Genomic DNA, 27,592 nt, shown 5'->3' with positions numbered 1-27,592 from the left:
GAGCCAGATTTTAGGTCCATTCACCTCCTCAACTGGGTGCCTTTGTGCAGTGCACAATTGGCACAACCTTACATGGCAGTCTTGGCTCTGATTCATGACTACTCTATAGTTAAGTAAAATGGATGGAATAAGGGAAAAGAGAACCAAGTTACCTAGCAGCCTGAAAACCTGCTTTATGCAGATTATAGGATTATTACCAGTTAGAACACTAATTATTCTTAAAATTAGCTTAATTAACAGAAGGCTATTATTGCTAAAAATGGCTTCCAACTCTAACAGTCCAGGGATAGACATAATGATGAAGCTAAAAAGACTTCAGAAATGTGATACCTACAACCCTCCATGTTTAAATTCCAGCTCATTAAATAAAATAATTACCTTCAGTGATTTAAATTCTAACAATAGACAAACTCAGGCATATGTGACTATTTTAAATTTAATATAGTTCTTTACTAATTAAGAAGCAGTTGCTCATAACTCCTATTTAGCCTGCCAATTACTCTGTGAAAGTTATCTTCCCCTTTCTTAAAGATGAGAAACAGGCTAAGAGGTAAATGATTTCAAGGTGACTCAGAAAATGACCCAAGACCAGTTCTTCTGCTTAAATCTCACTCTTTTTACTACTCTGTGCTAACATGGACATTACTTCAATATTGTAAAACAGACCATTTGAGATGTCTCTGGTGAAGATATTTTATTTTTCATAAAAATATAATTGTACAATGCTCTTCAGAGAAAGAAAAATTCCCTCAACACCCCCAAATACCATGTGGATTAATAATCTTCCTCTCTCTTAAAACTAAATATGTAATTGATAATATGCAACTGATTTCTGGTGAAATATAGTATTTATGTTTTTAAATTTTTTTTTCCTTTAACTAAAGCTAGCTCCAGTTTAAACCTATGCTTTTTGCAATGAGCCAAATCAAGTCTATCATAATTCAAAGATGATGAAGTAAAATGCTAAACGGTGATGCTGATAAATACTGTCAATTAGCTGGTACACGGTGATATGAATTTGCTGCAGTAAGACAGATTCTGATTTAGATGCAACAGACAGCTTTTAGATAAAATAGGAAAAAAAATTTTAAGAATGTCAGCTATATTCTAAAACTTGACCTGGTCAAACTTATTCCCTATTATGTTCAGTTGTTCTACTATGTGGCAGGTCTATGCTAAGTTAATGACAGAATATGACTGGTCTGAATACACAAATAGGTATTTTCCCCTTACCTTCCTTTCTTTGGGGGGGAAAAAAGAAAGAAAAAGAAAACATTACTCTCTTTATTCAGGGAGCACAGAGAATAGCACTGATGCCACAGGGACAGAGCTTACCGATTCTCTCACCCTCCTCTGTTCTCTCTCAGCCTGGGTGCTGTCATTACAGAGAGGGAGAGATGCTACGGTTTCAGTATGCTGCTTCTTAACTGGAATGGGAAAATAAATGCTCCAGCTGTTTTAATCAGTGACATTTATTAACATGCTTCAAGTGGCCAAAGCGTGCAGCCAGCACAATACCCAAAGCAATCAAAACATTCCTTTTTAAGACCAAGGAACTTTCTCTTGGTATGATCTACTTTAAAATACCAAAAAGATCGGTTTAGGAATAAACTCAGTAAGCTGTAATTTACTGTCATCCAAAATTACACATCCTCTACCTGAGGACAAAGTCACTGCTCTTATAAAGATACTGGGGGTGAGGGTGGAGGGTAGCTCAAATGACCTTGTAATTTAACGTTACAACCAGAGAAGAAATACTTCAAGCACAATGGAGACATTCCATTGAAGAGCCACATTCATTTTGGAATGTTTGCTTTGAAAACAACTCTTCTGGGGAATTCAAAAGGTACTGAACAAAGCAACACAGAGTAAATCTTGGGCTGTTTTGCTAAATAAAAATATACACTTGAGTAGACCAGATGGCAAAAACATACCCATTACAATCTGAACACTATATTTAAAACACTTAAATTCTGAAGGTCTGAATATTAACAATCTTTAATCTATCTATATTTGTGATCCTAAAAAGACATTAAATACTCTTAAACCCCCAGTCCTCCAAAACACAGAGAGACCCAACAGGCTGGGCTAGTGGTATATCAGTAGTCACACAGGACTAGACTAGATCTGAGTTTGCAATCTACCCACAAGAGATCTTCAGGAACTCAGGCTAAAGGGAAGCACTTCATTCAAACGTGTGGCCTAAGAGAAGGGGGAGAGTACCTTGTAATCTGACACTACGTGGTCCATCTCTTGTTCCACCCCACAGTCTAGACGATGATGCCTCCTCTTAGACTGCCATTTCATAACAAAACATACTGTTCAGAAGCCAGATATTTGCTTCATTAGAGCTAAGAACAATTATAATTTAGCAGCAACAGAGAACACAGTTCCTGATTTAACTATGGGAAAGATAAGAGAGTGATAAAGTGTCTCAGTGAGGAAAATGAAAGATTCCTAGTCTACTTGCAAGTAGAATATGATGAGCTTGATTCCTCAACCATCACTCTGGTAGTCAGGAAGAAAGTAAATGGAGCTGTGACAGGAACTGGAAAGAACCATTCTGGCCTTGTGCCCCTCCTGCCTGGCCCACCAGCCGCCTGCTGTGCACAACTCCAGCTCACGGCTTCACTCCAGAGCGGAGGTGCCGTCAGGGCCGAACCAGATGCACACCCACAGTGTGTTTCTTCCTGGCTCAGAACATTTTCCTGCGGAAACTCATGTCAGGGAAGAAACTAAGTGTTCTGGTTATGCCTACAGCCATTAGATCTACTAACAATTTCTCCCTCGGTTTGTTCCAGATCTCTTGAGGCAGAAACTCGATCTCAGCAGCTAATTTCATCCTATTTTCTTTAGGAAAATACTCCGAGTTAGTTGACTACACAAGACAATGTGTGTGAACATTCACTCCTACCCTCCCCACATACATATACAGACATATGATAGAAACACATACATATATACGTACATACATACATATTCTAGGTTGTCAAGAGGATGTCTGCTGCTGAAATGCCTAAAAGGTTACTTCTTGCTTAAAAATAAAATTTGACTAATTATTCTCCAAGTATGGACTAGGCCCTAGCAAACTTTTATAAATATAGTTTGAGAAGACAGCAACAAAACTTTTAAACAGACGCTGTCTTGGGGGCTTTCCTGATGGATTTTGTTAACATGTACATTATTTAAAACAGGCATATCATTATGGATTATAAAAATAGAAATGTATATATTTGTTAATACATATTCACAGCTTATGCTGGAATGGCTCACAGGAGAAATCATGGTTCATGCAGAAAATAAACATTACTCAAGTAAATAGAAACAAATAAGATTCGGTCCATAAAGGCTGAGAACTTGGTAATCAGCCCATTTGGTTTCTCTTTGTAGGGCAGTCAAAAACATAAAAGAAGGTGACACACCTACACACACATACACATACAATGACATGAAATACATGGAAAGAATATAAATTAACCAATAAAGCAATGTAGAGTTAAGGTGCAAAAATACAATCTTCACCCACTTCTCTCTACTCCTGTGTTTTCAAGCATTGCAACATGTTCAATGCCATGGGTGGCAAAGGCAACCAGAACAGGTCTGAATGTTTATAAATTTTCTAAGTGTTGAAAGTTAAAGCAAAATCCTTTGGGATCTATGATCACACATTTTGGTAGAAATTGCAGATTTACAGAGATGACTACTGAGCAGTAGGTAGTAAATGGAGCCAAGAAGTACAATCTTGCCCATTCATCCTCCATAGGATAAAGTATTGGCTTCAATCAGTGACTCGTCATTTTATAAAATCTTCACCCTGAAAGATAAAGTTACCAATGTAAGAATACTTGCAAGTCAACGAAGCTTGGTTAATCTGTTTTAAAATACATTTTGTTTGTTTAGTATCTATGGAGAAAGGCTTTTTAAAAATAGGTATTGAAAGGAAACTGAGCTGATCTGGGTTTTTTTTCATTAATTCAATTTAGATTAAGGCAAATGTTACCTCACCTAAGAAAGGCTAACAAAAAGCAAACCCTTCAATTTCATAAAAATATTTTAAAAGAGGGGTATCTGGGTGGCTTAGTTGGTTGGGTGGCCGACTCTTAGTTTGGCTCAAGTGGTGATCTCAGGGTCCTGAGACTGAGCCCTGCATCAGGCTCTGCAATGAATGCAGGGTATGTTTGTCCCTCTTCCTCCCTCCTACCCCTCCCCCCGTTCTCTCTCTCTCTCAAAACAAACAAACAAACAAACAAACAAAAAACTTTAAAAAAATTTTAAAAGATAAAAAGTTTATAACATACTTTTAAAACTGTTACAAGTGCTCCCAAAGCAGTCACAATGACAAAGAAACCAATCCATACATCTTCATTACAAAATCTTCCTGGTCTCATCAAGAAATAGAGCTGGAACTACTGGATATTCACATGCAAAAGAATTCAACTGGACCTCTACCTCATACCATATAGAAAATAAATTCAAAATGGATCAATGAGCTAAAATATAAGAGCTAAAACCATAAAACTCTTAGAAGAAAACATAGGGGTAAGTCTTCATGACCTTGGATTTAGCAATGGATTGTTACACATGACAAAGCATGAACAACAAAAGAAAAAAACAGATAAACAGGACTTCAACAAAATTTCGATGTTTCGTGCATTCTTTTTTTTTTTTTTTAAAGATTTTATTTATTTATTTGACAGAGAGAGATCACAAGTAGGCAGAGAGGCAGGCAGAGAGAGAGAGGAGGAAGCAGGCTCCCTGCTGAGCAGAGAGCCCGATATGGGACTCGATCCCAGGACCCTGAGATCATGACCTGAGCCGAAGGCAGCGGCTTAACCCACTGAGCCACCCAAGGCGCCCTGTTTCGTGCATTCTTAATAGGACACTATCAAGAATGTTAAAAGACAACCTATACAATGTGAGAAATATCTGCAAAATATTTCTGATAAAGGTCTAGAACCTAGAATATATAAAGAACTCTTACAACTCAACAACAAAATGAAAAACAACTCAATTAAAATGTGGGCAAGGGACTTAAGACATTTCTTTAGAGAAGATATACAAATGGTCATGAAGCACAAGAAGAGATGCTCGGCACCATTAGTCTTCAGGGAAATGCAAATCAATACCACAATCAGATACTACTTCACATCTTAGGAAGGCTGTAGTTTTTAAAAATGGAAAATAAAAGGCACAGGCAAGATGTAGAGAAATGGAAAGCTTCCTATCTTACTGGTAGGAATGCAGCATATTTCAGCTACTGTGGAAAACAGTTAGTGGTTCCTCTAAAAGTTAAATGTGGAGTTACCATATGACCCAGCAATTCTCCTTCTAGGTGTATAACCCAAAGAATTGAAAACAAGTACTCAAACACATACTTGTCTGGTCATGTTTCAAAGCATACTGTTCACAATAACCAAAAGGGAGAATCAAATGTCAGTAGACCAATAGATAAATCAATTATTATATACATACACACTGGAATATTATATAGCCACAAAATGTAAAAAGGACGAGTATATGCTATAATGTGGATAAAGCTTGAAAACATCATGCTAGCTGAAAAGAGGCCAGATACAGAAAATCTCTTTCTGTATGTTTACATTTACATGAAATTTATCCAGAATAGGTAACTCCACAGAGACAGAAGGTAAATTCACAGTTGCCAAGGGCGGGAGGGATGGAATAATAAGTAACTGTTTAATGAATTCGGGATTTTCTTTAGGGGTGATAAAATGCTTTGTAACTACATAGAAGTGGTGATTGTACAACACTGTGAATGTACCAAATACTTCTGAATTATTACTTTAAAATGTTTGTTATGTAAATTTCACCATAATTTTAAAAAAATCCTACAGTGATGGGCTACTGTACTAGATAGAGTTTGGACTAGGTGAAGACAGGTTTTCCCATTAGAGCTGTGTGACCTTGGGTGCCTTATCCAACTCCTCTGCTTTTTTTTTTTTTTTTTTTTTAAGATTTTATTTGAGAGAGAGAGAATGAGAGGGGGAAGGTCAGAGAAGAAGAAGACACCCTGCCAACCAGGGAGCCCAATGTGGGTCTTGACCCTGGGACTCCAGGATCATGACCTGAGCTGAAGGCGGTAGCTCAACCAACTGAGCCACCCAGGCGCCCTCCTCTGCTATTTCTTCATCTATAAAATAAAAAGTAATCTTAACACAAACATTGGAGGAAAAACAAGATAAATATAAGTGAAAGTGTTTTGTAAGCTGTAAATCAAAATACAAATAGAAGGCATTATTACCAACAATAACTAGAATGGTATACTCCCATTTATGGGCTAAGTCTACTTTAAAATTCTTCCATACATTTAGCAGTTGCTCTTCATAGATCCCATGTAAAATTCACTTCAGTATTTAGAATCTAACACTATTTCACTTGCTATTAGTGTATTATAAATGACATCAACATTTTATTTAATGATATACCAAGGAAAAGGTCAATGGAAACCCTACCTGAAGATGCTCCTCTAAATATAAACGCTCCCCCTCATTGTACTCACAGGAATTGCTATTAGCGTCTGTCTTCCCAGCTTTTGTGTGCCTGCTTGAGTTCTGCTGAGATTTGCTTTGCTCTTCTCCAGTGAGTAGGGCCTTGATTTCAGAAGGGATTTTTCCTTGGTCCATTGCCATGCACCACTGCTTGTACTGAAATATGTAAAATATATTTAAGTAAAATTTTACTAGTCAGAGTTCAGGAACCACTGGTGGAAATCCTAGAAGTAGTAATTTCCATAACTAGAGGTCAAACTGGCTGCTGGGAATCCTGCCCTCCACCGTATTTCCTGTTTCCCACGGAGGACATGTATAAGGCCTGCCATCTTTCAGAAGAGGGTAGGCAACTGCTGATGATTCTTCTTGTGATACACTGGAGTAGCGTTCAGATTTAGAAGGCCCCTCTAGTGAAAAGAACATCTCCCCACAGTGTGCCACTAATTAGGATCCTTCTCTTTTTGCTAACTATCACATTATCATTTCCATTCCTAAAATAAATAATTCTGTAATTTCCATTCTCTTTCATAAACATTCACTGAATGTCTACTTTCTACTGAAATGTATACTACAGACTTTGGGGGCATACAAAGATTAGTCGGTTCAAAGGCTATGCCCTCAAGTGGTTTACACTGCAGAGCGTGAGAAATAATTTATAGCATAAGTCAAATTCAATATACATATATTTTTTAAATCTATCTGGATTCTCTTCAGGACCCAACCTTATGTCTTGCCTTTTAAAATGCTGAGGTAGTAGCCTGTCCCAGTTTTGTAATGATCATAGTAGTATTCTCTCTTCTCCAACCTGTCACCTCCTCCCTTGAGGTCATAGTAATGAGATTTCCATTCTCTTTAACATTTCAACTTCTCTTTAACATTCATCACCCAAAGTCTTAATGAATGAATGAAACATGGTGAATAAATATGAAATACAAATGGTACACAATGCATATTGTTAAATACTGCTATATTGCCTTTTCCACTTAGCCATATATTGTGAATGCCTTTCTACAGCAGTAAATATATATGTGCATCGTGATTTTTTTTAATGGCTGCAAAGTAGTCCAATATCTGAATGTTGGCTACTTTGCAGCCATTAAAAAATCTCCTATTCTTGTACATTTGGGTTATTTTCCATTTTTTTCTTTCATGAACAGTCTCTCAGAGAAACAGTCATGTACATTCTGCTTCCACCAGCACCGTGCGAAAATGCTTACTTGCCTACCTCCTGGCTAACAGATTTCTTTCCCAGATTTGTCAAGTGGATACATGAAAATTGGTATCTCCATACTTTAATTTGCTAAGCTTAGGTTGATTTTTTCATGTGTTTATTGGTAGACTTTCTTACCATTTCCAGTTCCTCTCTGAGGGCACATATGGCTCTTTCCCGACTGGATACCAACTCTTCCAAATACTGGTATCTTAATTTTTTCCTAGCTCGGCATTCTCTTGCACTCTGCCGGCTCCTCTCAAGTTTTGCCTTCAAGTCAATTTTGGCTGGCTTCCGACCACGTTTGCCGGGCTTCTTTACTTTCCCTCCAACCACCTTCAGCAAGAGAGAAAAGAAACCATTTTTTTCCTCTTAGTTCTGTTTCTAGGAAAGTGACTATGGCTGCATATTATTAGTAAGGAAAACATTTACAAGTAATAAATGAAACCTATGAAACTTAGAAAGCATAATCCCATGAAATGCCTTAGGAGTCTTTGCTTCCTGTTTTTTGTTTGTTTGTTTGTTTTTTTCTGATACTCTTGATATCATGAGTGTGAGAGAAGAAATACTCTAAGTTTTATTATTTCTTCAATAACAATCTTTAAGTAGTTTAACAGGAAACTTTATGAACCATATGTAGCTGGATACTAAAATCTAAAAGACTGCCACTAAATACTTTGTTTACATGGAATTTTTATTGACTTGAGAAAATAGTAAGTAAAAAAAATCAATATTTAAAATTCTAAGTTCAGTGTGATCTCGACATTAAAAAACAACACATAGAAGAGACGATATTTGTTAAAACACCATTGGGGGGGGACGTCTGTGTGGCTCAACTGTTAATCATCTGCACTTGGCTCAGGTCATGATCCTAGGGTCTTGGGGTGGAGCCCCCACACTGTGCTTCCTGCTTGGTGGGAAGCCTGCTACTCTGAGCAGAGAGTCAGATGTGGGATTTGACCCCAGGACCCTGAAATCATGACCTGAGCCTAAGGCAGAAACTTAACCAACTGAGCCACCCAAGTGCCCTATGTTATATATATATATATTTTTTTCATTAACTTATTTATTTATAAATATGTATCCTAAGCAATTTGGCTATGACTTCCCTCTTCAAGTTTATCGAGTCCAAAGGAACACACGGGAAGTCCCTGACATCTTCGGGATAATTCTCTCCTGCCTTTAGAAGCCTATAATTATAACCCTAGACTGTCTCAGGAGATTTCTACCTGCTCCCACTAGTCATATGACATCTTTTCAATATCTCTGTTACTCATTTTCCTGCATAGGCACAATTTTTTGGTAACAGACAAAGTAATTTAATCTTCCTTGTTTAGTTTTGGAACCTCCCCAAGTTCTTATACAACACATAACTATGAGCTAAATGTGATGAATTTTTAAATACATCAACCTGAACTTGAACATCAAATAAATTTTTTTGAAAGCAATTACCTTGAAAGGGGTTACATTTATTACAATGAACAAGCTTTTCGGTAAAGTGCTTTTAGAACTAGTTTCTTAGAAGCTACAACAAGGTCTGCCTCAGATTATCTACTTTATCTGACGAGGTTCTGAATGACGCCTAGTTCTTTCTGAAAATTACCCTCAGGGAATAAAAATGTCACAACTTCAGTATTCTGAAAGGAATATTGCTGAGGCTTTAAAAGGCAATTGTTAAAGAGAAGATACAAAACTCAAACACGGACAAATCATTGCAATAAAGTAGCAACTTTATCAGGTAATGAAACTCAAATTCAATATTCACGTGGCTATAAAAACTCTCATTAGTTTGTTTGAAAATCACTATTACTATCAGACACCAACAACATCCAGTACCCTATAAAGATCAGCTCATTACTAAGTATAATGGTTAGGTGGAAAACCAAACTGTACATATGAATCAGCCACATTTACCAGATGCTGGGTGGTAACATGTTGGACGGTTAACCACTACAGCACGCATTTTTACAGGGTGGTTCTGAAATGAGGCTGAATACTCCAGGGCTCTGGGGAAAAAACCTTGCTTTCCACCACTGTGGTAAAGCTAGTTGATTCAGTACTACTCCCAAATTAGTTCCAACTTTTCAAAAACAGGTCTTTTAGGGGTGCCTGGGTGGCTCAGTCGATTAAGTGTTCAACTTGATTTCAGCTCAGGTCATGATCTCAGGGTCCTGGGATTGAGCTCTGCATGGGCTCTGTGCTCAGCAAGGAGTTTGCTTCTCTCTCTCTCTCCCTTTGCCACTCCCTCTTGCCCCCCAACCCCCAAGCACTTTCTCTCTTAGAAAAAAAAAATACAGGTCTCTTAAAGCTTTTTATACTATGCATTATCATGTTTTTATTCCAATATAATAATATACGCTTCAGGAAACTGCAGTTTTAATGAAATATTTTGAAATCATCTTACATTGAAATAAAGTATATTTGCTATTACTACAGTTTTTAAAAAGGAACATATTTACAGCATAAATTCAGGTCTATAGTAAAATAAATGGTAAACACATCTATTCTCTACATAGTGAACTCAATCATCAATAACACAACACTGTAATCTAATATCTCATATATTTGTTTTTAATTAATTCAGGAGAGGCTGCCTTTAAGAAACCAGAAAGAGGACACAGTGTACTTTAGAGACTTGACTGATTTTGTAAACCTCACACAGTCATAAAAACCCAAAAACAGTTATAACCCTTTGTTTAGTTTTCATGGTAGTAATATTATTTTATTCCTTTCTTTTTTAATTAGAAAGGCCTAGTGAATAAATCCAGGGTTCCTGTATTTTATGTCCCCTCCTGTAAAATTACATTAAAACCACATAACCACCACTTCCTTAGTTTAATTTTCCTCAATGGTAGACTGAATTTTTGGCTTTGGATGCCAGCTAAAATCTGATTAGTGTACCAGTTTTCAAGACTCAGGTACATTAAAGGATTACTGGGAATCTTTTTTTTTTTTCCCAAATATTTTATTTATTCATTTGTCACAGAGAGATATTACAAGTAGGCAGAGAGGCAGGCAGAGAGAAAGGGGGAAGCAGGCTCCCTGCTGAGCAGAGAGCCTAATGCAGGGCTTGATCCCAGGATCCTGAGATCATGATCTGAGCTGAAGGCAGAGGCTTAACCCACTGAGCCACCCAGGCACCCTGGATTACTGGGAATATTAAGCATAAGAGCATTTTATAAAGAAAAAGGTATTATACAGGGGCACATGGGTGGCTCAGTTGGTTAAGTGCCCAACTCTTTTTTTTTAAATTTATTTTTTATTTATTTTCAGCATAACAGTATTCATTATTTTTGCACCACACCCAGTGCTCCATGCAATCCGTGCCCTCTATAATACCCACCACCTGGTACCCCAGCCTCCCACCTCCCCCCACCCCTTCAAAACCCTCAGATTGTTTTTCAGAGTCCAGAGTCTCTCATGGCTCACCTCCCCTTCCAATTTCCCCCAACTCCCTTCTCCTCTCTAACTCCCCATGTCCTCCATGCTATTTGTTATGCTCCACAAATAAGTGAAACCATATGATAATTGACTCTCTCTGCTTGACTGATTTCACTCAGCATCATCTCTTCCAGTCCCGTCCATGTTGTCTACAAAAGTTGGGTATTCGTCCTTTCTGATGGAGGCATAATACTCCATAGTGTATATGGACCACATCTTCCTTATCCAATCGTCCGTTGAAGGGCATCTTGGTTCTTTCCACAGTTTGGCGACCGTGGCCATTGCTGCTATAAACATTGGGGTACAGATGGCCCTTCTTTTCACTACATCTGTATCTTTGGGGTAAATACCCAGGAGTGCAATTGCAGGGTCCTAGGGAAGTTCTATTTTTAATTTCTTGAGGAATCTCCACACTGTTCTCCAAAGAGGCTGCACCAACTTGCATTCCCACCAACAGTGGAAGAGGGTTCCCCTTTCTCCACATCCCCTCCAACACATGTTGTTTCCTGTCTTGCTAATTTTGGCCATTCTAACTGGTGTAAGGTGATATCTCAATGTGGTTTTAATTGGAATCTCCCTGAGGGCTAGTGATGATGAACATTTTTTCATGTGTCTGATAGTCATTTGTATGTCTTCATTGGAGAAGTGTCTGTTCCTATCTTCTGCCCATTTTTTGATATGATTGTCTGTTTTGTGTGTGTTGAGTTTGAGGAGTTCTTTATAGATCCTGGATATCAACCTTTTGTCTGTACTGTCATTTGCAAATATCTTCTCCCATTCCGTGAGTTGCCTCTTTGTTTTCTTGATTGTTTCCTTTGCTGTGCAGAAGCTTTTGATTTTGATGAAGTCCCAAAAGTTTATTTTGCCTTTTGTTTCCTTTGCCTTTTGAGACATATCTTGAAAGAAGTTGCTGTGGCTGATATCGAAGAGATTACTGCCTATGTTCTCCTCTAGGATTCTGACGGATTCCTGTCTCACGTTGAGGTCTTTTATTCATTTTGAGTTTATCTTTGTGTATGGTGTAAGAGAATGGTCAAGTTTCATTCTTCTACATATAGCTGTCCAGTTTTCCCATAAGTGCCCAACTCTTGATCTCAGCTCAGGTCATGATCTCAGAGTTGTGGGATCAAGCCCCACATCAGGCTCCATGCTCAGTACAGAGTTTGCTTGAGATTCTCTCTCTCTCTCTCCGCCCCTCCCCCCACTCATACACTCTCTTGCTCAAAATACATAAAATCTTTTTTTTTAAAGGAGGAGCACCTGGGTGGTTCGGTGGGTTAAAGCCTCTGCCTTCGGCTTGGGTCATGATCCCAGAGTCCTGGGATAGAGCCCCACATCGGGCTCTCTGCTCCGCAGGGAGCCTGCTTCCTCCTCTCGCTCTGCCTGCCTCTCTACCTACTTGTGATCTCTGTCTGTCAAATAAATAAATAAAATCTTAAGAAAAAAAAAAAAGGAAAAGAAAAAGGTATTATACAAATATGGATTGGTATACTAGTTGCTTTAGCAACTTAATTTCATATATTTCATAAGCCATAATGATTAGGGGACAGTTAGGAGAAATTAATAGAAGGAACCAGAAACTAAAACTGAAATCAACCTGACGAATTCCTCCCAAATGTCTCTGGGCCAAAAATCGTCCTTGCCAATGTTTCATAAAGTTTTCACAAACTCAGTGATTACCACATTGTCCCCTTGCTCTATGGTATTTCTTTTGTAAGGAAGTGTATTAATGTGGCTAAGTAAACATACTGATTTTTATGCTCCAACACAAATGCCAAAGAAAACTATGAATGTAATATAAAATTTAGCTTTATCTACTACCCCTTTTACTTCTCCCCCACCCCCAAACACATTTGTGAGCCAGAAATAGAAAGCCCCAAGGGAAACACTCAGAAAGCTTGTATCCCTAGCCCTCCTCATGAACAAACTTATTAGCCATTGATTTTTTTCTTACTCTCCACAGAGAATTTATTACACAAAGGAGGATAGCAGAGATGTTAAATTTCAGTAGGGCTTTTGCAATACCAAGTTTGTCTTCATTATATGTTAAAAAGGTTCAAGTCTATTTATTATAAGCAAGTAAGAGTGAAGATCCTACTTTTCTGTTAACTACTTGTTTTTTGTTGTTGTTTTAATATTTTCTCCATTCAGACAAGCTAAAACTAGATGTTATTTTTAGAAAGTAAGCACTAAGGACCGTCATACAATTCTATCTCAGTATACAGCAATTATTATTTAATAAATACAGCAGATAAAAAAACTAAAGATGTTCCTCAATAATGACTGGGTCAAAGAAGAGATCACAAGGGGCACCGGGGTGGCTCAGTGGGTTAAAGCCTCTGCCTTCGGCTCAGGTCATGATCCCAGAGTCCTGGGATACAGCCCCACATCAGGCTCTCTGCTCAGCAAGGAGCCTGCTTCTCCCCACCCTCTCTGCCTCCTTCTCTGCCTACTTGTGATCTGTCAAATAAATAAATAAAAATCTTAAAAAAAAAAAAAAAGAAGCGATCACAAGGGAAAAGAGAAAACTACTTTGAAGTGAATGAAAAGGAAAACCCAATATACCAAAATGTGATGAGATCCACCTAACGCAGTGCTCAAAGGGAGCTCTAAATGCCTAAACTAAAAAAGAAGAATTGAAATCAATAACATAACTTTCCACCTTAAGAAACTAGAAAAAGAAGAGCAGGTTAACCCCAAAGCAAGCTGGTGGAAGGAAATAACAAATATCGGAGCAGACATAAACAAAATAGAGGATAGCAAAACAACAGAGAAAATCAATGAAACCAAAAGTTGGTTCTTCAAAAAGATCAGCAAAATCAACAAAACTTGGGCTAAACTGTTCAAGAGAAAACATTTAAAATACTAAAATCAAGAGGTGCTTGGGTGGCTCAGGCAGTTAAGTATCTGCCTTTGGCTTGGATCATGGTCCCAGGGTCCTGGGATTGGGCCCCGAATCTGGGTCCCTGCTCAGCAGGGACCCTTCTTATCCCCCTGCTTGTGCTCTCTCTCGAGTAAATAAATAAAAGTAAAAAAAAAAAAAAGAAAAAAAAAGAAAACAACAACCCAAAATATAAAATCAAGACAGATTTTAGTAGACATCATCCCTACCAATTTTAGAGAAATAAAAATGATTACATGGGATAGCATGAAAAATTATAGGCCCAAATCTAGATAACCTAGAAGAAATGGACAAATTCCTAGAAAGATACAAAGTAACAAAACTGACTTGAGAGGAAAAAATAGAAAATCTGAAAAGTCCTATAACAAATAAAGAGATTGAATTAGTAATTGGAAAATCTCCCACAAAGAAAAGGTCAGGTCCAAGTGACTTCACTGGTGAATTCTACCAAACATTTAAAGAACTAACACTAATTCTTTACAAACTCTTCCAAAAAACCAGAAAAGAACATTTGCCATTATTATTAGCCTGATACCGAAAGTGAGACTTATACACTGAAAACCACAAAACAGCATTATAAGAAACTAATGATCTAATAAAAAGAAAGACATCCCATGTTAATGGATTGGAAGACTTTATATTGTTAAGATGACAATACTCCCCTAATTGATCTACAGATTCAACATGATCCCTATCAAAACCCCAACTGGGGGCACATGGCTGGCTCATTTGGTACAGCATTTGACTCTTGATCTCGCAGTCCTGAGTTTGAGCCCCATGTGGGGTATAGAGATTACTTTAAAAAAAATCCCAGCTGTCTTTTTGCAGAAATTGACAATATAATAAAAAAAATTCATATGAAAATGCAGGGACCCAAAACAGCCAATCTTTAAAAACAACAAAAGTGGAATGGCTTATGCTTTCTGATTTCAAAATTTATTAGAAAGCTACAGTAATCAAAATAGTGTGGCAATGGCACAGGGGTAAACATACATATCAATGAAAAAGAACTAAGAATCCAGAAATAACCCCTTACGTTTATGATCAATTGATTTTCAGTAAGGTGCCACAGCAATAGAGAAATGGGAAAAGAATAGTCTTTTCAATAAATGGTGCTGGAACAACTGGGATCTACAAGCAAAAGAATTAAGCTGGACTCCTACAACATGACATATATAAATATTAACTCAAAATAAAACAAAGCCCTAAATGTAACCTATAAAACTTGTAGAGGAAAACAGAAATAAATTTGTGCCCTTGGATTAGGCCATGAATTCTTAGATATGACATCACAAGTATATACAACAAAAGAAAAAATAAACTGGACTTCAAAATTAAAAATTTTATGCTTTAAAAAACACCATTAGAGGCAACTGGGTGGCTCAGTGGGACAAGCCTCTGCCTTTGGCTCAGGTCATGATCTCAGGGTCCTGGGATAGAGCCCTGTGTCAGGCTCTCTGCTCAGCAGGGAGCCTGCTTCCCCGCCCCCCCCCCCCCCCCGCCTGCCTCTCTGCCTACTTGTGATCTCTCTGTCAAATAAGTAAATAAAATCTTTAAAACAAATAAATAAACAAACAAAACACCATTAAGGTCAACCCATAGAATGGGAGAAAATTTAAAATTAATATACTTTGCTTTTTTTTTATTTGACAGAGAGTACCGGTAGGCAGAGAGGCAGGCAGCGAGAGATGGGGGGAAGCAGGCTCCCTGCCAAAGCAGAGAGCCTGAAGCGAGACTCGATCCTACGACCCTAGGATCAGGACCCAAGCCGAAGGCATCAGCTTAACCCACTGAGCCACCCAGGTGCTCTATACTTTGCTTTTTAGAGCTCTTTTAGGTTTACAAAAATTAAGCAGAAAAGTACAGAGTTCCCATATATCTCCTTTTCCTCCACCCTTCCAGCGTCCCCTATTATTAACATCTTGCATTAGTGTAGTACATTCATCACAATTGATAAGCCAATGTTATTAATAAATCCAAAGTCTACATTAGGGTTCACTCTTTGTGTTATATAGTTCTATGGGTTTGAAAAATGCATATATCATGTATCCACCATTACAGAATCATACAGAATATTTTCACTGCCCTAAAAATCCTATGTTCCACCTATTCCTTCCTCACTCCCAAAATGTTGGCAACCACTGACCTTTTTACTACCTCCATAGTTTTACTACCTTTATAGGACCCTGGCATCATGACCGGAGCCAAAGACAGACACTAAACTGAGCCACTGAGGAGCCCCAAGAAGTTCAACTTTCATAGAAAGAGGAGTTATGTGCTCTTTAGGGCCTTCTTAAAATGAGGAAGGCTCCAGTGTCCATATTAAATACTATTCCAGAAACTCTTGGGTCATTCTACTTCTAGCTTTTCAGGAGCTAACAACAAGCACTTAAATTCAAGGCTAATGGATACCTGGGTGGCTCAGTCTGTTGAGCACCTGCCTTCGGCTCAGGTCATGATCCCACGGTCCTGGTATTGAGACCCACAGAGGGCTCCTTGCTCAATGGGGAGCCTGCTTCTCCCTCTGCCTGTCACTCCCCCAGCTTGTGCTCTCTCTCTGGCATATAAATAAAATCTTTAAAAACATATTTTTAAAAATTCAAGGCTAAATCAAGGTGTGTAGGGAGAGAGCCCTCACTATGAGACAAGGTCTTGAGCTGGGCACTCTACATGTTATTTCACACCATTTCAGGTGAGGGAAACAGCACTATGCTCATCTTTTTCAGGTAAAGCGGGGAAAATTAATTCCTTTATTTGACAACCATTTATTAAACACCACCATACCCCAAACTGCGTGAAACTCCAGGAATATTAATGTAAGAAGATGGGCGTCCTAAATTGTAAGGAATATGGACTAATGAAACACAGCAGACATGAAATAAACAATAACATCATAAGGGGCAGGATATCAGTGTATACATGAGTGGAGGGAGGCATGTATATACACACGAGAGATGCATAGTGGTCTTTTTATTTTATAGAAGACAAAATTTTAGTCCAGAGAATTTCAGTATCAGAGCGGGATCTAGAACCTAAGACCCTTGATTTGCATCATAGCAACTTGTCACGAATTAACTATCATCAAGTACGACTGTTTCCACCAAATTTCATGGTAGGACTTACTGCCTTGATCAAATCATGCCCTGAAAAGGCTCTAAAACTGACAGGTGCTTTACATGCACTTCAATATTAATGCTCTCTAGTCATTCATTTACTCCAACTCACTGTGACCTCAGGCACCTGATGGAGGATGGTGGTGAGGAGGTTAACTAACAAGCTTTTTCATTTTATGCTTCCTTGAAATTTCCCTCTACTATTGTGGCTCTCCATCCCCACCAACTGAAGTCATGCCAATCTATTCCTTAAAAAATTCTTATCTACCTTTCCTCTCTCTACTCAGACTACCCATATCAGTCTGAGCCCCACTCACAGGTTATTACAATAGTTTCTCAGTGGGTCTTCCTACCATCTCTCCTTTTCCATTCCCACTTTCCCAGCTAATCTATCCTGCAAAGAGGGGCCAAGTTAACCTTTCTTTTCAGCTTATTAAAATAACTTTGCTGTATTTCCACTCATTGTAAAAAAGTGGTATCTAATCATTATACAAAGAATAAACTTTAATGGCCCTGTGGCCATGTTACTCTCCAGCACAAGAGAAGACCTCTGACTCAGCACTGATTCCAGGGTCACCATCTCCCGTGTATCAGTTTGCTATTGGCTGCTGTGACAATTACCACAAGCCTGGTGGTGATTAAAACAACACAAATGTATTTCTGTTCTGGAGGCCGGAAGTTCAGCAGGGTTGCATTCCCTTCGGAAACCGTAGGGGAGAGAATCCATCCTTTGCCTCTTCCAGCGTCCAGTAGCTATTAGCATGCCTTGATATTTGGCCCTATCAGTTGAACCTCTACCTCTGTGGTCTCACTGCCTCCATACCTGTCTGCCAAATCTCCTTTGGCCTCATTCTCATGAGGACACTTGTCATTGGATTGAGGGCCCACCCAGATAATCTAGGATAAATTCTTCCTCTCAAAATCATTAACTCAATCACTTTTTTTTTTTTTTTGGCCAAATATGGTAAACTTTTACCATATAAGGTGATATTCACAGGTTGCAGGGATTAGGACATCAATGCATCTTTTTAGGGGCCACCATTCAGCCTACTACATCCGGGCTCCTGCTCACCAAGCCAGTCTTCTCTTTCTTACTTCTAACAGGGGCATTGTATGAAGTCATGCCTCCTCAGGACCTCACTCTGTCCCCTGCATTCCCACCTAATCTTCACCATTTCTCTAAATGTTCCCTCCATCTTCCCAACATCTGCAATAGCAAATGTTATGCTTTCTTTGGTTAGGGTCAGCTCTAGCCCCCTTCCTCTGAAGCTCTCCCTGACAATTACCCCCTTCCCGTGTCATTTTTCTTCTCCTAATGCCTGGAACATACAGTGAACACAATGAATTTGTACATTACATTGCTTTTTTCTAGTGGCCTCACAGATTTAAGTTCTTTCTCCTCCAAGTAACGTGAGCTCCTCATGTACCAAAGCCGTCCGTGTTTTCTACTTCCATAACCTCAACCATAACTGGGCCATATGCAGCCCGGAGCCAGGCATGTGGGAGGCATTTATTAAATGACTGATTGAATAAATAAATGCAAAGAAAAATTAGGAATATTCTGAAACAGACTTAAGTTGATATCACTACTATGACTGCCAACTTATATAAGTTGTTAAAAAAAAAAAAAGCTCCCTCATAAGGGATATAAAATCTGAAAAACCAGTTAAGAACTCTTAACTATTTTACCACCCTTTTTGCACTTATTTACATCCTAATGCTCTAATTCTTAAAGCAACTCATAAAAGTTTCAAGCTGTTAAGTCTAACAGAATTATCGCATTTACACATTTACCCGAAAGGGTAGGGAGCAACAGCTCCAGCTAAAAACAAAATAGAGCAGGAGGGCTTGTTGTGCTCTTTTCAAAAACATGAAGTGAAAAGTTACCTCCAACTGTTTTAAGAAAAATAAGATAGATATGAATGTTCCCAGCTAGTGCTCTTTACCACTTTAAAGAAAAAACAAGTAGCTGCATTTTCATTTGGTGTTAAGACTCCCAAAACTTCCTTCACAGCTGTGGGTTAGGCCTTTTATTTACCAGATCTTCAGAAAGAAAATCTAATCACATCTTCCTGCTGCTAACCTTTCTGGCAGAAAGCAGATAAAGTAGGCCTCTCTGAACTGAGAGTTAACTCCTGCCTCTCCTCTCCCAACACCTTTGCCCGCTCCAGCCCCCAGCTCTGTCTAGGAAGCCATCCAACATATACCTGAGCGATGCCTGAAACTGTTAAAAACCGACTAAGAGTGGTCTATACCTAACTGTCTTTGCTTCATTCCTGCCCACCTCTTTCTCAACCGCCACATTCTGGCTTCTACCCTATCTCTCCAGGGAAAATTCTCTTGCTAGGTTCATAAACAATCTCCTATTTTCCAAGTCCAACAGATACTTTTTCACTGTTTACTTGACACTTTTTTTTGTAGCATCTCATATCGTAGACTAAGCCCGTTCTTTAAAATTCTCTGCTCCCTTTGATAAATGGAATAGCCCTTTTTGTTCTCGTTCTCCTGTATCACTAACCTCTCCGTTCCCATTTATGTTGCTGAGTCCTGTTATTCGGTCCCTTCGGATCATTTTATTGTTTTCTAGGGTTTTGTCTCTTTAGCTCTCTTTTCTGTCCACACTCTTCACCTCAAAGGATTTTATGCATACTCCATCAACTACAACCACTGTAATAGTCTCAATATGGTCTTCAGCTCAGGCCTTTCTCATGAGCAATTAACTGAGCTGATGCAGGGTCAGAAAGCACTAGCATTTATTGAGAACCCATGATGTACTAAGTTCTTTTGATATGGATTCACATATTACAGCTAACTCTTGAACAACACGAGGGTAATGGGTGCCAACCCCCAAGCAGTCAAAAAACCGTCTGTAACTTTTCACTTCCCCCAAAACTTGACTACTACTGGCCTATTGTTGAAGCTTTACCATTCACATAGTCAATTGTTGCATATTTTGTATATGTGTTATATATTGTAATCCTACAGTCAAGCTAGAGAAGAGAATCATAAGGATGAGAAAATATATTTACAGTACTGTACTATATTTATTTTTTAAAAAGTCATGTATAAGTGGGTCGGTGCATTTCAAACCTGCATTGCTCAATGGTCAACTGATTTTTTTTTTTTTAAAGTAAGTTCTGTGCCCAACATGGGACCTGAATTCGTGATCTGAGATCAAGAGTCACATGCTCTACTGACTGAGCCAGCCAGATGCCCCAAGGATCAACTGTTACTACCTTTAGTTCTCACAATAACTCATTAGAGTTTTATTAACCCATCCAATGAAGAAATTCAGTTTAGAAGAGATAAAAGACAGCTTGGAAGTGGTAAAGGAGATCTGAACTTTGATTATATGTCAAAATCCATGTTCTTTACTAATTGAACCACCTGCTTCTAGTCTTATCCAAGTTCCTACATCTTTACCCTAATCCACTCTCCATATAGCCATTATCATTTTTTCCTTCAAAGACGCACATCGGATATTGTCATGTCTGCTTTAAAATCCTTCAGTGGCTCCCCAACGTGTATGGCCTTGGTTTTCAAACTTTGGTAAGCATATTCCCCACTCAGTTGGGGAGCCTAATTAAAATTCAAATTCCCAAGCCCCATTCCCAAGATTCTGGGTCAGCAGGTGTTTCCTCTATTCCACACTTTGAAAAATACAGACCATGGGGCACCTGGGTGGCTTACTGGGTTAAAGCCTCTGCCTTTGGCTCAGGTCATGATCCCAGGGTCCTGGGATTGAGCCCCCACATCAAGCCCCACATCGGGCTCTCTGCTCAGCAGGGAGCCTGCTCCCCCCCCCCCCTGCCTGCCTCTCTGCCTACTTGTGATCTCTCTCTGTCAAATACATAAATAAAATTAAAAAAAAAAAAAAGAAAAAAGAAAAATACAGACCAGAATTTGGGAGCTTAACTTGCCAGGCATATTGTGATCTGGTCCCGGCGTACTTTTCCATCCTCATCTCTGCCATGCCTCTACTGGTACTTTAAGCTCTATAGCTCAGGGGTCAGCAACCTACAGCCCTGCTGGCCAAGCCTGTTGCCACTTTTGGTAAATAGAAGGTTTATTAGAACACAGCCACACCCAGTCATTAAGTTTTGCCTATAGATACTTTGTGCTAAACTGGCAGGGTTGAGTAATAGCAACAGAGATCAAAATGGCCGGCAAATAATTACTACCTGGCTCTTTACTGAAAATTTGCCAATTCCTGATCTAACTTGTAGCATAATACTTGTTAATCAGTGCAGTACGCTTTAGTGCAAGATCTTCCTTCTCTCCCACTTTCTGGAGGACTTCTATTCTTCCTCACAGATTCACTCCTACTGTGTGAACCAGTGTCTGACATGCCTAGAGAGGCACCTGTTCTTACTGCTCCAAAAGCACTTTGCCTCTATCGCCCTTATTTTTTACCTCACTCTATTATAATGACTATTCTATATGTCTGCCGAGCCCACTGAAATGTAAGCTCCCAAGAACAGTTATAAACTTTTCCACCTTTCTCTGTCTAGCATAATGCATGTACATATTAGGTGACCAACAAATATTTAAGGAATTAATGAATAAATACACTTTCCTGAAAACCTTAAAAGAACTAATCATTCTGAATAATATGTAAACTTAGATTTCAACTGGTTTCTGTATTATTGAAATTACTCCTTAGGGGTAAACTATCTTGTGAGGTGCCCTATGTAAAATATGCATGTAACCTAGACAGGAAGGGAAGGCATATTAAATCTGTCACAGATTTGTTTGGTAGAGGAGCTGGCTCTTCTGTTTTGGTCTTGTGGATAGCACTGATGAAGAGGAGGACAGGAAAAACATAAAATGTCTGGGATTTGTGGCACTGTTCAAGACAGGTAGGGGCCAAAGGACAGATCTGGGAGTGTCAAAGACATTTTTGGGCCAAGTTAAAAATTCTGGCAAGAACCAACACTACTCAGAAAAATAGAATGGAACTGAAGATCCTATCTTCTTACCTAAGAGGTAAGGAAGATGTGAGAAACCTTATTTTCAGATCATCGTGTGTAATACAGGTAGACAGGAAGTCTATGAAGGAGAAGAGCGTCCACATTACCATACTGTGGCCAGCGTCTGGGCCAATCTCCTATCAGTCACTCAACTGAAACTTGATGCCCTATAGTGCCAGGCAATACAGTATGGCAGTCTTTTACCAGCTTAGTTTGTGGCAGGAACACGTCTGGTCAAGGATATTTCAATTTATATCAGTCATTGATTCAATAAACAGAAAAGTCAAATATAAAATAAAAAAATAAAAACCTTCTGCCTATGATCAAAGCCTCTGAAAATAACACACTTTTATTTTCTTTGTAACTGAATGCAACAGGTGAGGAAGAAGCAGCTTTCATAAAAATAAGCATTTCTTCCTATGAGCCTACATGAGGTAGGCTCATGAGACTACCTTTCTCACAATCTGATAGTTAAATACACAGCTTAAGCTGATTTCTTCTTTTTTAAAAATTTTTTTTAAAAGATTTTATTGATTTATTTGACACAGAGAGAGAGATCACAAGTAGGCAGAGAGGGAGGCAGAGAGAGAAAGAGAAGGAAACGGGCTCCCTGCTGAACAGAGAGCCTGATGCGGGGCTCAATCCCAAAACCCTGAGATCATGACCTGAGCCAAAGGCAGAGGCTTAACCCACTGAGCCACCCAGGCGCCCTTAAGTTCATTTCATGCTTCATCCCATTGCCCCGTCCCATCTGGGGACACAGGAGCAAAGGGAAGTGTAAGTATAAACATGGCTGCAAATGTTAGGAATAACACACAATTAATAATTACTAAAATGAGCATCTCAGGTACCTAAGGACCAAAGAAGTCACTCTTAGTAACAACAGTTACTAGTAACTATAGTAACTAGTAACAATAATATTTTTTGTGTGTGTTTACTATGTGTTAGACTCCGTACTCAATGCTTTATAGTAATGCATTATCCCTAATCCTCAACAAAGCCTGTGAAAACGATATTAACCATTTAGAAGATAAAATGGAAACTCAGAAAGTTTAATGAACTCAGCCAAGATTTTTCTTTCCCAATTAGTAGAGATCTACTCAGTCAAAGTTTGAGCTCTGCTGCTTAGCACTTTCCCAAGCCCCCACTTTTAGGTGCCCATCTACCTCTTGCTTTATTTTTGCCATTTGCCACTGACTGTATATATTCTGCGTAGGTGGCTCAATGGAGCATAAAGCCCAGGCACATTAGGGCAATCTTCTTTTTAAAAAAGCTTTTATTTATTTATTCATTTGACAGAGAGAGATCACAGTAGGCAGAGAGGCAGGCAGAGAAAGAGAGAGAGAGGAGGAAGCAGGCTCCCCGCCAAGCAGAGAGCCTGATGCGGGACTCGATCCCAGGACCCCGAGATCACGGGTTAACACTGAGCCACCCAGGCACCCTCACGGCAATCTTCTTAATGCCACTCTGTTTCAACCCAATCACTATTGGTGAGTATTCGATGCTGTATCAGGCACATTGCTAGGGTAGAAAGGTAAAGGTGCACTCCCATTCAAATCTATCCTACTTTGACTCCAGAAAGGTAGGTGACAGAATGTGGAGAGCTCCTGGCAAACTCATTCATCACCACTGCTGAAAAGAACTCAGAAGAGGCGCCCAGTTAAGCATCTACCTTCAACTCAAGTCCTGATCTCCAGGCACTGGGATCAAGCCCCGCCCCTTGTGGGGCTCCCTACTCAGCAGGAAGTCTGCTTCTCCCTCCAACCCCCCCCCCTTGTGCTCTCTCCTCTGTCAAATAAACAACAAAATCTTTTAAAAAATTATTTTTAAAAACCCAACTCAGAATACAGAATCTTTATATAGGGAAGTCCTCACATCATCATCACCTGTTTCCCTGACCTGCTGATTCAAATACGGTCTCTCTACAACTGCTACTCCTGCCCTCTCCATCCTCTTCCTATTCCCCTGGCTTTGCCGTCAGCCAGTTTGTCAGCCTTTATGCTCTCTGATCATACTTTATGCACAACCACCATAATTCCAAGCCCCAACTCTCACCTCCCCTTATACAGGAGAAAATGGAACCTGAGACTCTATCGCTGATACATAATGTGAGGAGAAAATGTGTTTTGTGTGTATGTATGTCTGTGCTAGGAGGACAATATATTTCTGTGGGACTATAACAACTAGAGCACAGAGAAAGGCCAGGCTGGGAGCTGCCAAAGACTTCAGGGCTGTTTCATACTGCCTGGCTGCTGAAGAGCAGTCTGATCTTGCTGTACATGGCATTTAAATATTACTCATCCACAACTACAACGTGTATTCAAAGTGAAAGTAGTGTATTCGCAGAGGCACTATCCATCCACAGACATGTGGAGTAGATTTTCTTTTCCATAATCATTAAAGATTTAAGAAACTGCTGGTTTCTAAAAACAATGAATTAAAAAGAATGAGAACTGAGTTCATTTTGCTTTCGACCCCACAGATTTATCCTCACTCTTTTAGGGAAAACAATAAAATTTTATACCCTCCACTACAGGTTGCTAGTTTTAGAAACAGCTCCTACGTGATTTTATGGCTAAGTAAAATAACTCCAAATCCTACGTATTTTTTTTGGACTTGAGACTAGTGAAGACTTTGAGAAAGTTATTAAATGTTTCAAAAGTCTGAAAAGGAAACTAAAAATTTTATAGAATATACTGTGAGAGCCTCAAATTAAGGAAATTAAAAAGCAATGTTATTTTAGCATCTTAAAGAGCCATAACATTATTCTGAAAAAGGTAATGGATACGGTATTCAGATTTTCTTTCAATATTAATACTGAGCAATCAAGCTAGCAAGACTTTCACGGAAAAATTATTTTCTGATGTTTCTGGAAAACTTTCAGAACTCCCCCTTTCTGTCTCTGAAAGACCACTTCCTGTTAGGGTTTGCTACTTCACAAGCAAACTGTTTCTCCAGGTGAGTCTCAATTCCAAAGTATTGCAATGGGCTTTCCCTTCTGCCTACCACTTTGCTCAGAGCCTTCTGTGAGAACAGGAAGAGGAGATAATGTAGAATAACCCAAGCAGCATGGAGAATCTAGAAATTTTTTCACTCTAAGGATGAGTGAAACAAAAAAGTGACAGCAGCAGAATACTACTGGTTTGGTGGAGGGTGAAAGGGCACCCAAACGAAGGAAAAAGCTAGCATGAGCAGTATGCCAGAAATTGTGGAAAGTAAGACCTCTTAAAGGCATAGAGAAGGAATTATTTCTACTTCAAAACTGCCAAAGTCTATTAGTCTGACTCCTTAAAAAAAAAAGAGTCCAATTTCCTAAACATTCTAAAACATCAATAAGCTGACCATCCCTATCTTCATGAGCTAAAACTAGACAACATTAATGTGGACAGACATAAAGACAGAAATAGTTATACATAAACTCTATGAATTAGCCAACTATGAACAATGTCTGTTAGAATCATAGGGATAACTGATTTGGATGGCAAAAGGTGGTAGGATATTAAGACAGATTAACAAGAAGGAATTCACTACTTCTCTTAGAGAAGGCTTTCTACAGGAGGTTAGATTCTGGACGAATAGCAACAGGAGCTTAGCAGAGTGCTCCAACCAACCACAGGAAAATATCTCAGAGGGGGAGTGAACTGATTATATGAATGGGGCATTGAGTAAGGGAGCCTGAGAGAAGAAAGGGGAACCTTCAAGGGGAATAGGGCTGGTTCAGGGTGCCCTAATTAAGGTCTCCAAACCGGAGAAAGTCTGGGAGGGGGGCAGGGGAAGGCAAAAAGAAAAAGCACCGTGGTTTCTTCACTTACTTCGCTAGGCAAGTTAAGGACTAGGCTTTGCACTACCTGGAAAAGCTGACAAACAGGCTTGTCCTGGGAGTGAAAAATTCCCAGAGGAGAGAGCCCTTTCTGGAAAGACGCAGCCCCCTGTTCCCTGAATTCCTGGCTGGGCACCATGGGGTAATAACTGGAGGCGCAGGGGTGTCTATGGCAGGTGTTTCCTGGGTGTTGGCGTGGCTACCAGGCTGAGGTTCAGCGGCGGGTCTAGCACTTAGCGACAAGCAGGCGGCGGCGGCGGCGGCAGCTGCGCGTGCAAACCACAGGACTTACCTTACTGTCATCCATCTCGGCGGACAGGCCGGCCTGGCCAGGCGCTCCCTCCCACTGCCCTCCCCCGGCTCAGCCGGCCTGGCCCGGCCCGGCCCCCGCCCCGGGGGAAGAAGGGGATATGGTTCTGACTGTCTCCTCCTTTCGCCTAATAGTTCGATTCCCTGATGCCACAGTCACGGGGACGAGGGACCAGTTCAGGAATGACAGAGCGGACCCTGGAGGCGGCCCAAAACGCCTCCTTTCGCCGCCGCCGCCTCCTCCTCCCCCTCCATGACAGTCTCGGGGTGTGTTTACAGACGCCCTGGAGAGCGGCCCGGACGGGAGGGTGGGCGGGAGCACTGCACGCGGAATGGCCTCTTCGGTTGCCGTATTCGGGGCGCATTCTGGGGATTGTAGTTTTCCCTAACGCACTATCTGCAGGGCTGACTGGGAAGAAAACTACAATGTCCACATACCCTCAGCAAGGCGTCTGTTTTCCTCCTGCCAGCGAGCGCTGCTGGGGAGGAGCCAGTCAGGAGGCCAGACTACGTTTCCAGCAGAGCGCTATCTTGGACTTCCAGCGCTCTGGGCACTGGTGGGATGACTTTGGGGCCCCACAGATGCCCGCCCCAAGGAGGAGCCCTGGGAGCAGGCCCTCCTCCGGGACACCGAGGAAGCCCTGAAGATTCTTCATTGCACACACAGACCAAAGGGGGAGGGGGGGAAGAAAGAAAAGAAAACTAAGAATGTACAATGCTGCAGCTGTTTTGAGAATCAGTTGGGCAGTTCTCCCAATATTAGACTTAAAGTTACCATATCGCCAACAATTCCAAAGAAATGAAAACACACTTCCATGTGAAAACCTGTACAAGGATGTTCTATCCTAGAAGCATTATTCATAATAGTCAAAAAGTGGAAACAACCCAAATGTCCGTCAGTGGATGAATGGATAGGATAAATGTGGTATGTATGTGCAGAGGAATGTTACTGGGCCATAAAAAGGAATGAAGTACTGATAGATGCTACAGAGTGGCTGAGCCTTGACAACACACAAAATTAAGAGCCTCATTTTGTAGATTCCATTTATAATGGAAGGTCCAGAGCAGGTAATTGAAAGAAAAAAGTTAACTAGTGGTTGACAGGGGCTATGGTTGGGAACAGCGGGGAAGTGAGACAGGAATGGGGAGGGATTGTTAATGGGCCCTGGTCTTCTTTTTTTGAAGTGCTGAAAATGTTAAAAAAAAAAAAAAAAAAATTAAGGGTGCCTGGCTGCCTAAGTGCATAGAACGTGGGACTCTTTTTTTTTTTTAATTTATTTTTTATTTATTTTCAGCATAACAGTATTCATTATTTTTG

General features: G+C 39.8%; 1 protein-coding gene across 1 annotated transcript; it reads right to left on the bottom strand.

Moving 5' to 3' along the window:
• Positions 1-679: 679 nt before the first annotated feature.
• CREBL2 (cAMP responsive element binding protein like 2) lies at positions 680-26,605 on the bottom strand. Its single transcript, XM_032347357.1, has 4 exons — positions 26,258-26,605; positions 7,858-8,055; positions 6,521-6,665; positions 680-3,814 (listed from the first exon to the last, which is right to left on the bottom strand). Exons 1-4 carry the CDS (start codon positions 26,270-26,272, stop codon positions 3,810-3,812), a joined length of 363 nt encoding a protein of 120 aa, XP_032203248.1. The 5' UTR covers positions 26,273-26,605; the 3' UTR covers positions 680-3,809.
• Positions 26,606-27,592: the final 987 nt, after the last annotated feature.

Source organism: Mustela erminea, chromosome 6, assembly GCF_009829155.1.
Source record: "Mustela erminea isolate mMusErm1 chromosome 6, mMusErm1.Pri, whole genome shotgun sequence".
Taxonomy (NCBI): domain Eukaryota; kingdom Metazoa; phylum Chordata; class Mammalia; order Carnivora; family Mustelidae; genus Mustela; species Mustela erminea.
This window is presented reverse-complemented; position numbering and strand designations above follow the sequence as displayed.

Bases quoted from the DNA above. Each gene is read 5' to 3' on its own strand.
- CREBL2 (XM_032347357.1), bottom strand. The intron at 6,666-7,857 runs GTAAGAAAGTCT...TACATATTTCAG, and splicing joins TCAGAGAGGAACTGGAAATG to TACAAGCAGTGGTGCATGGC.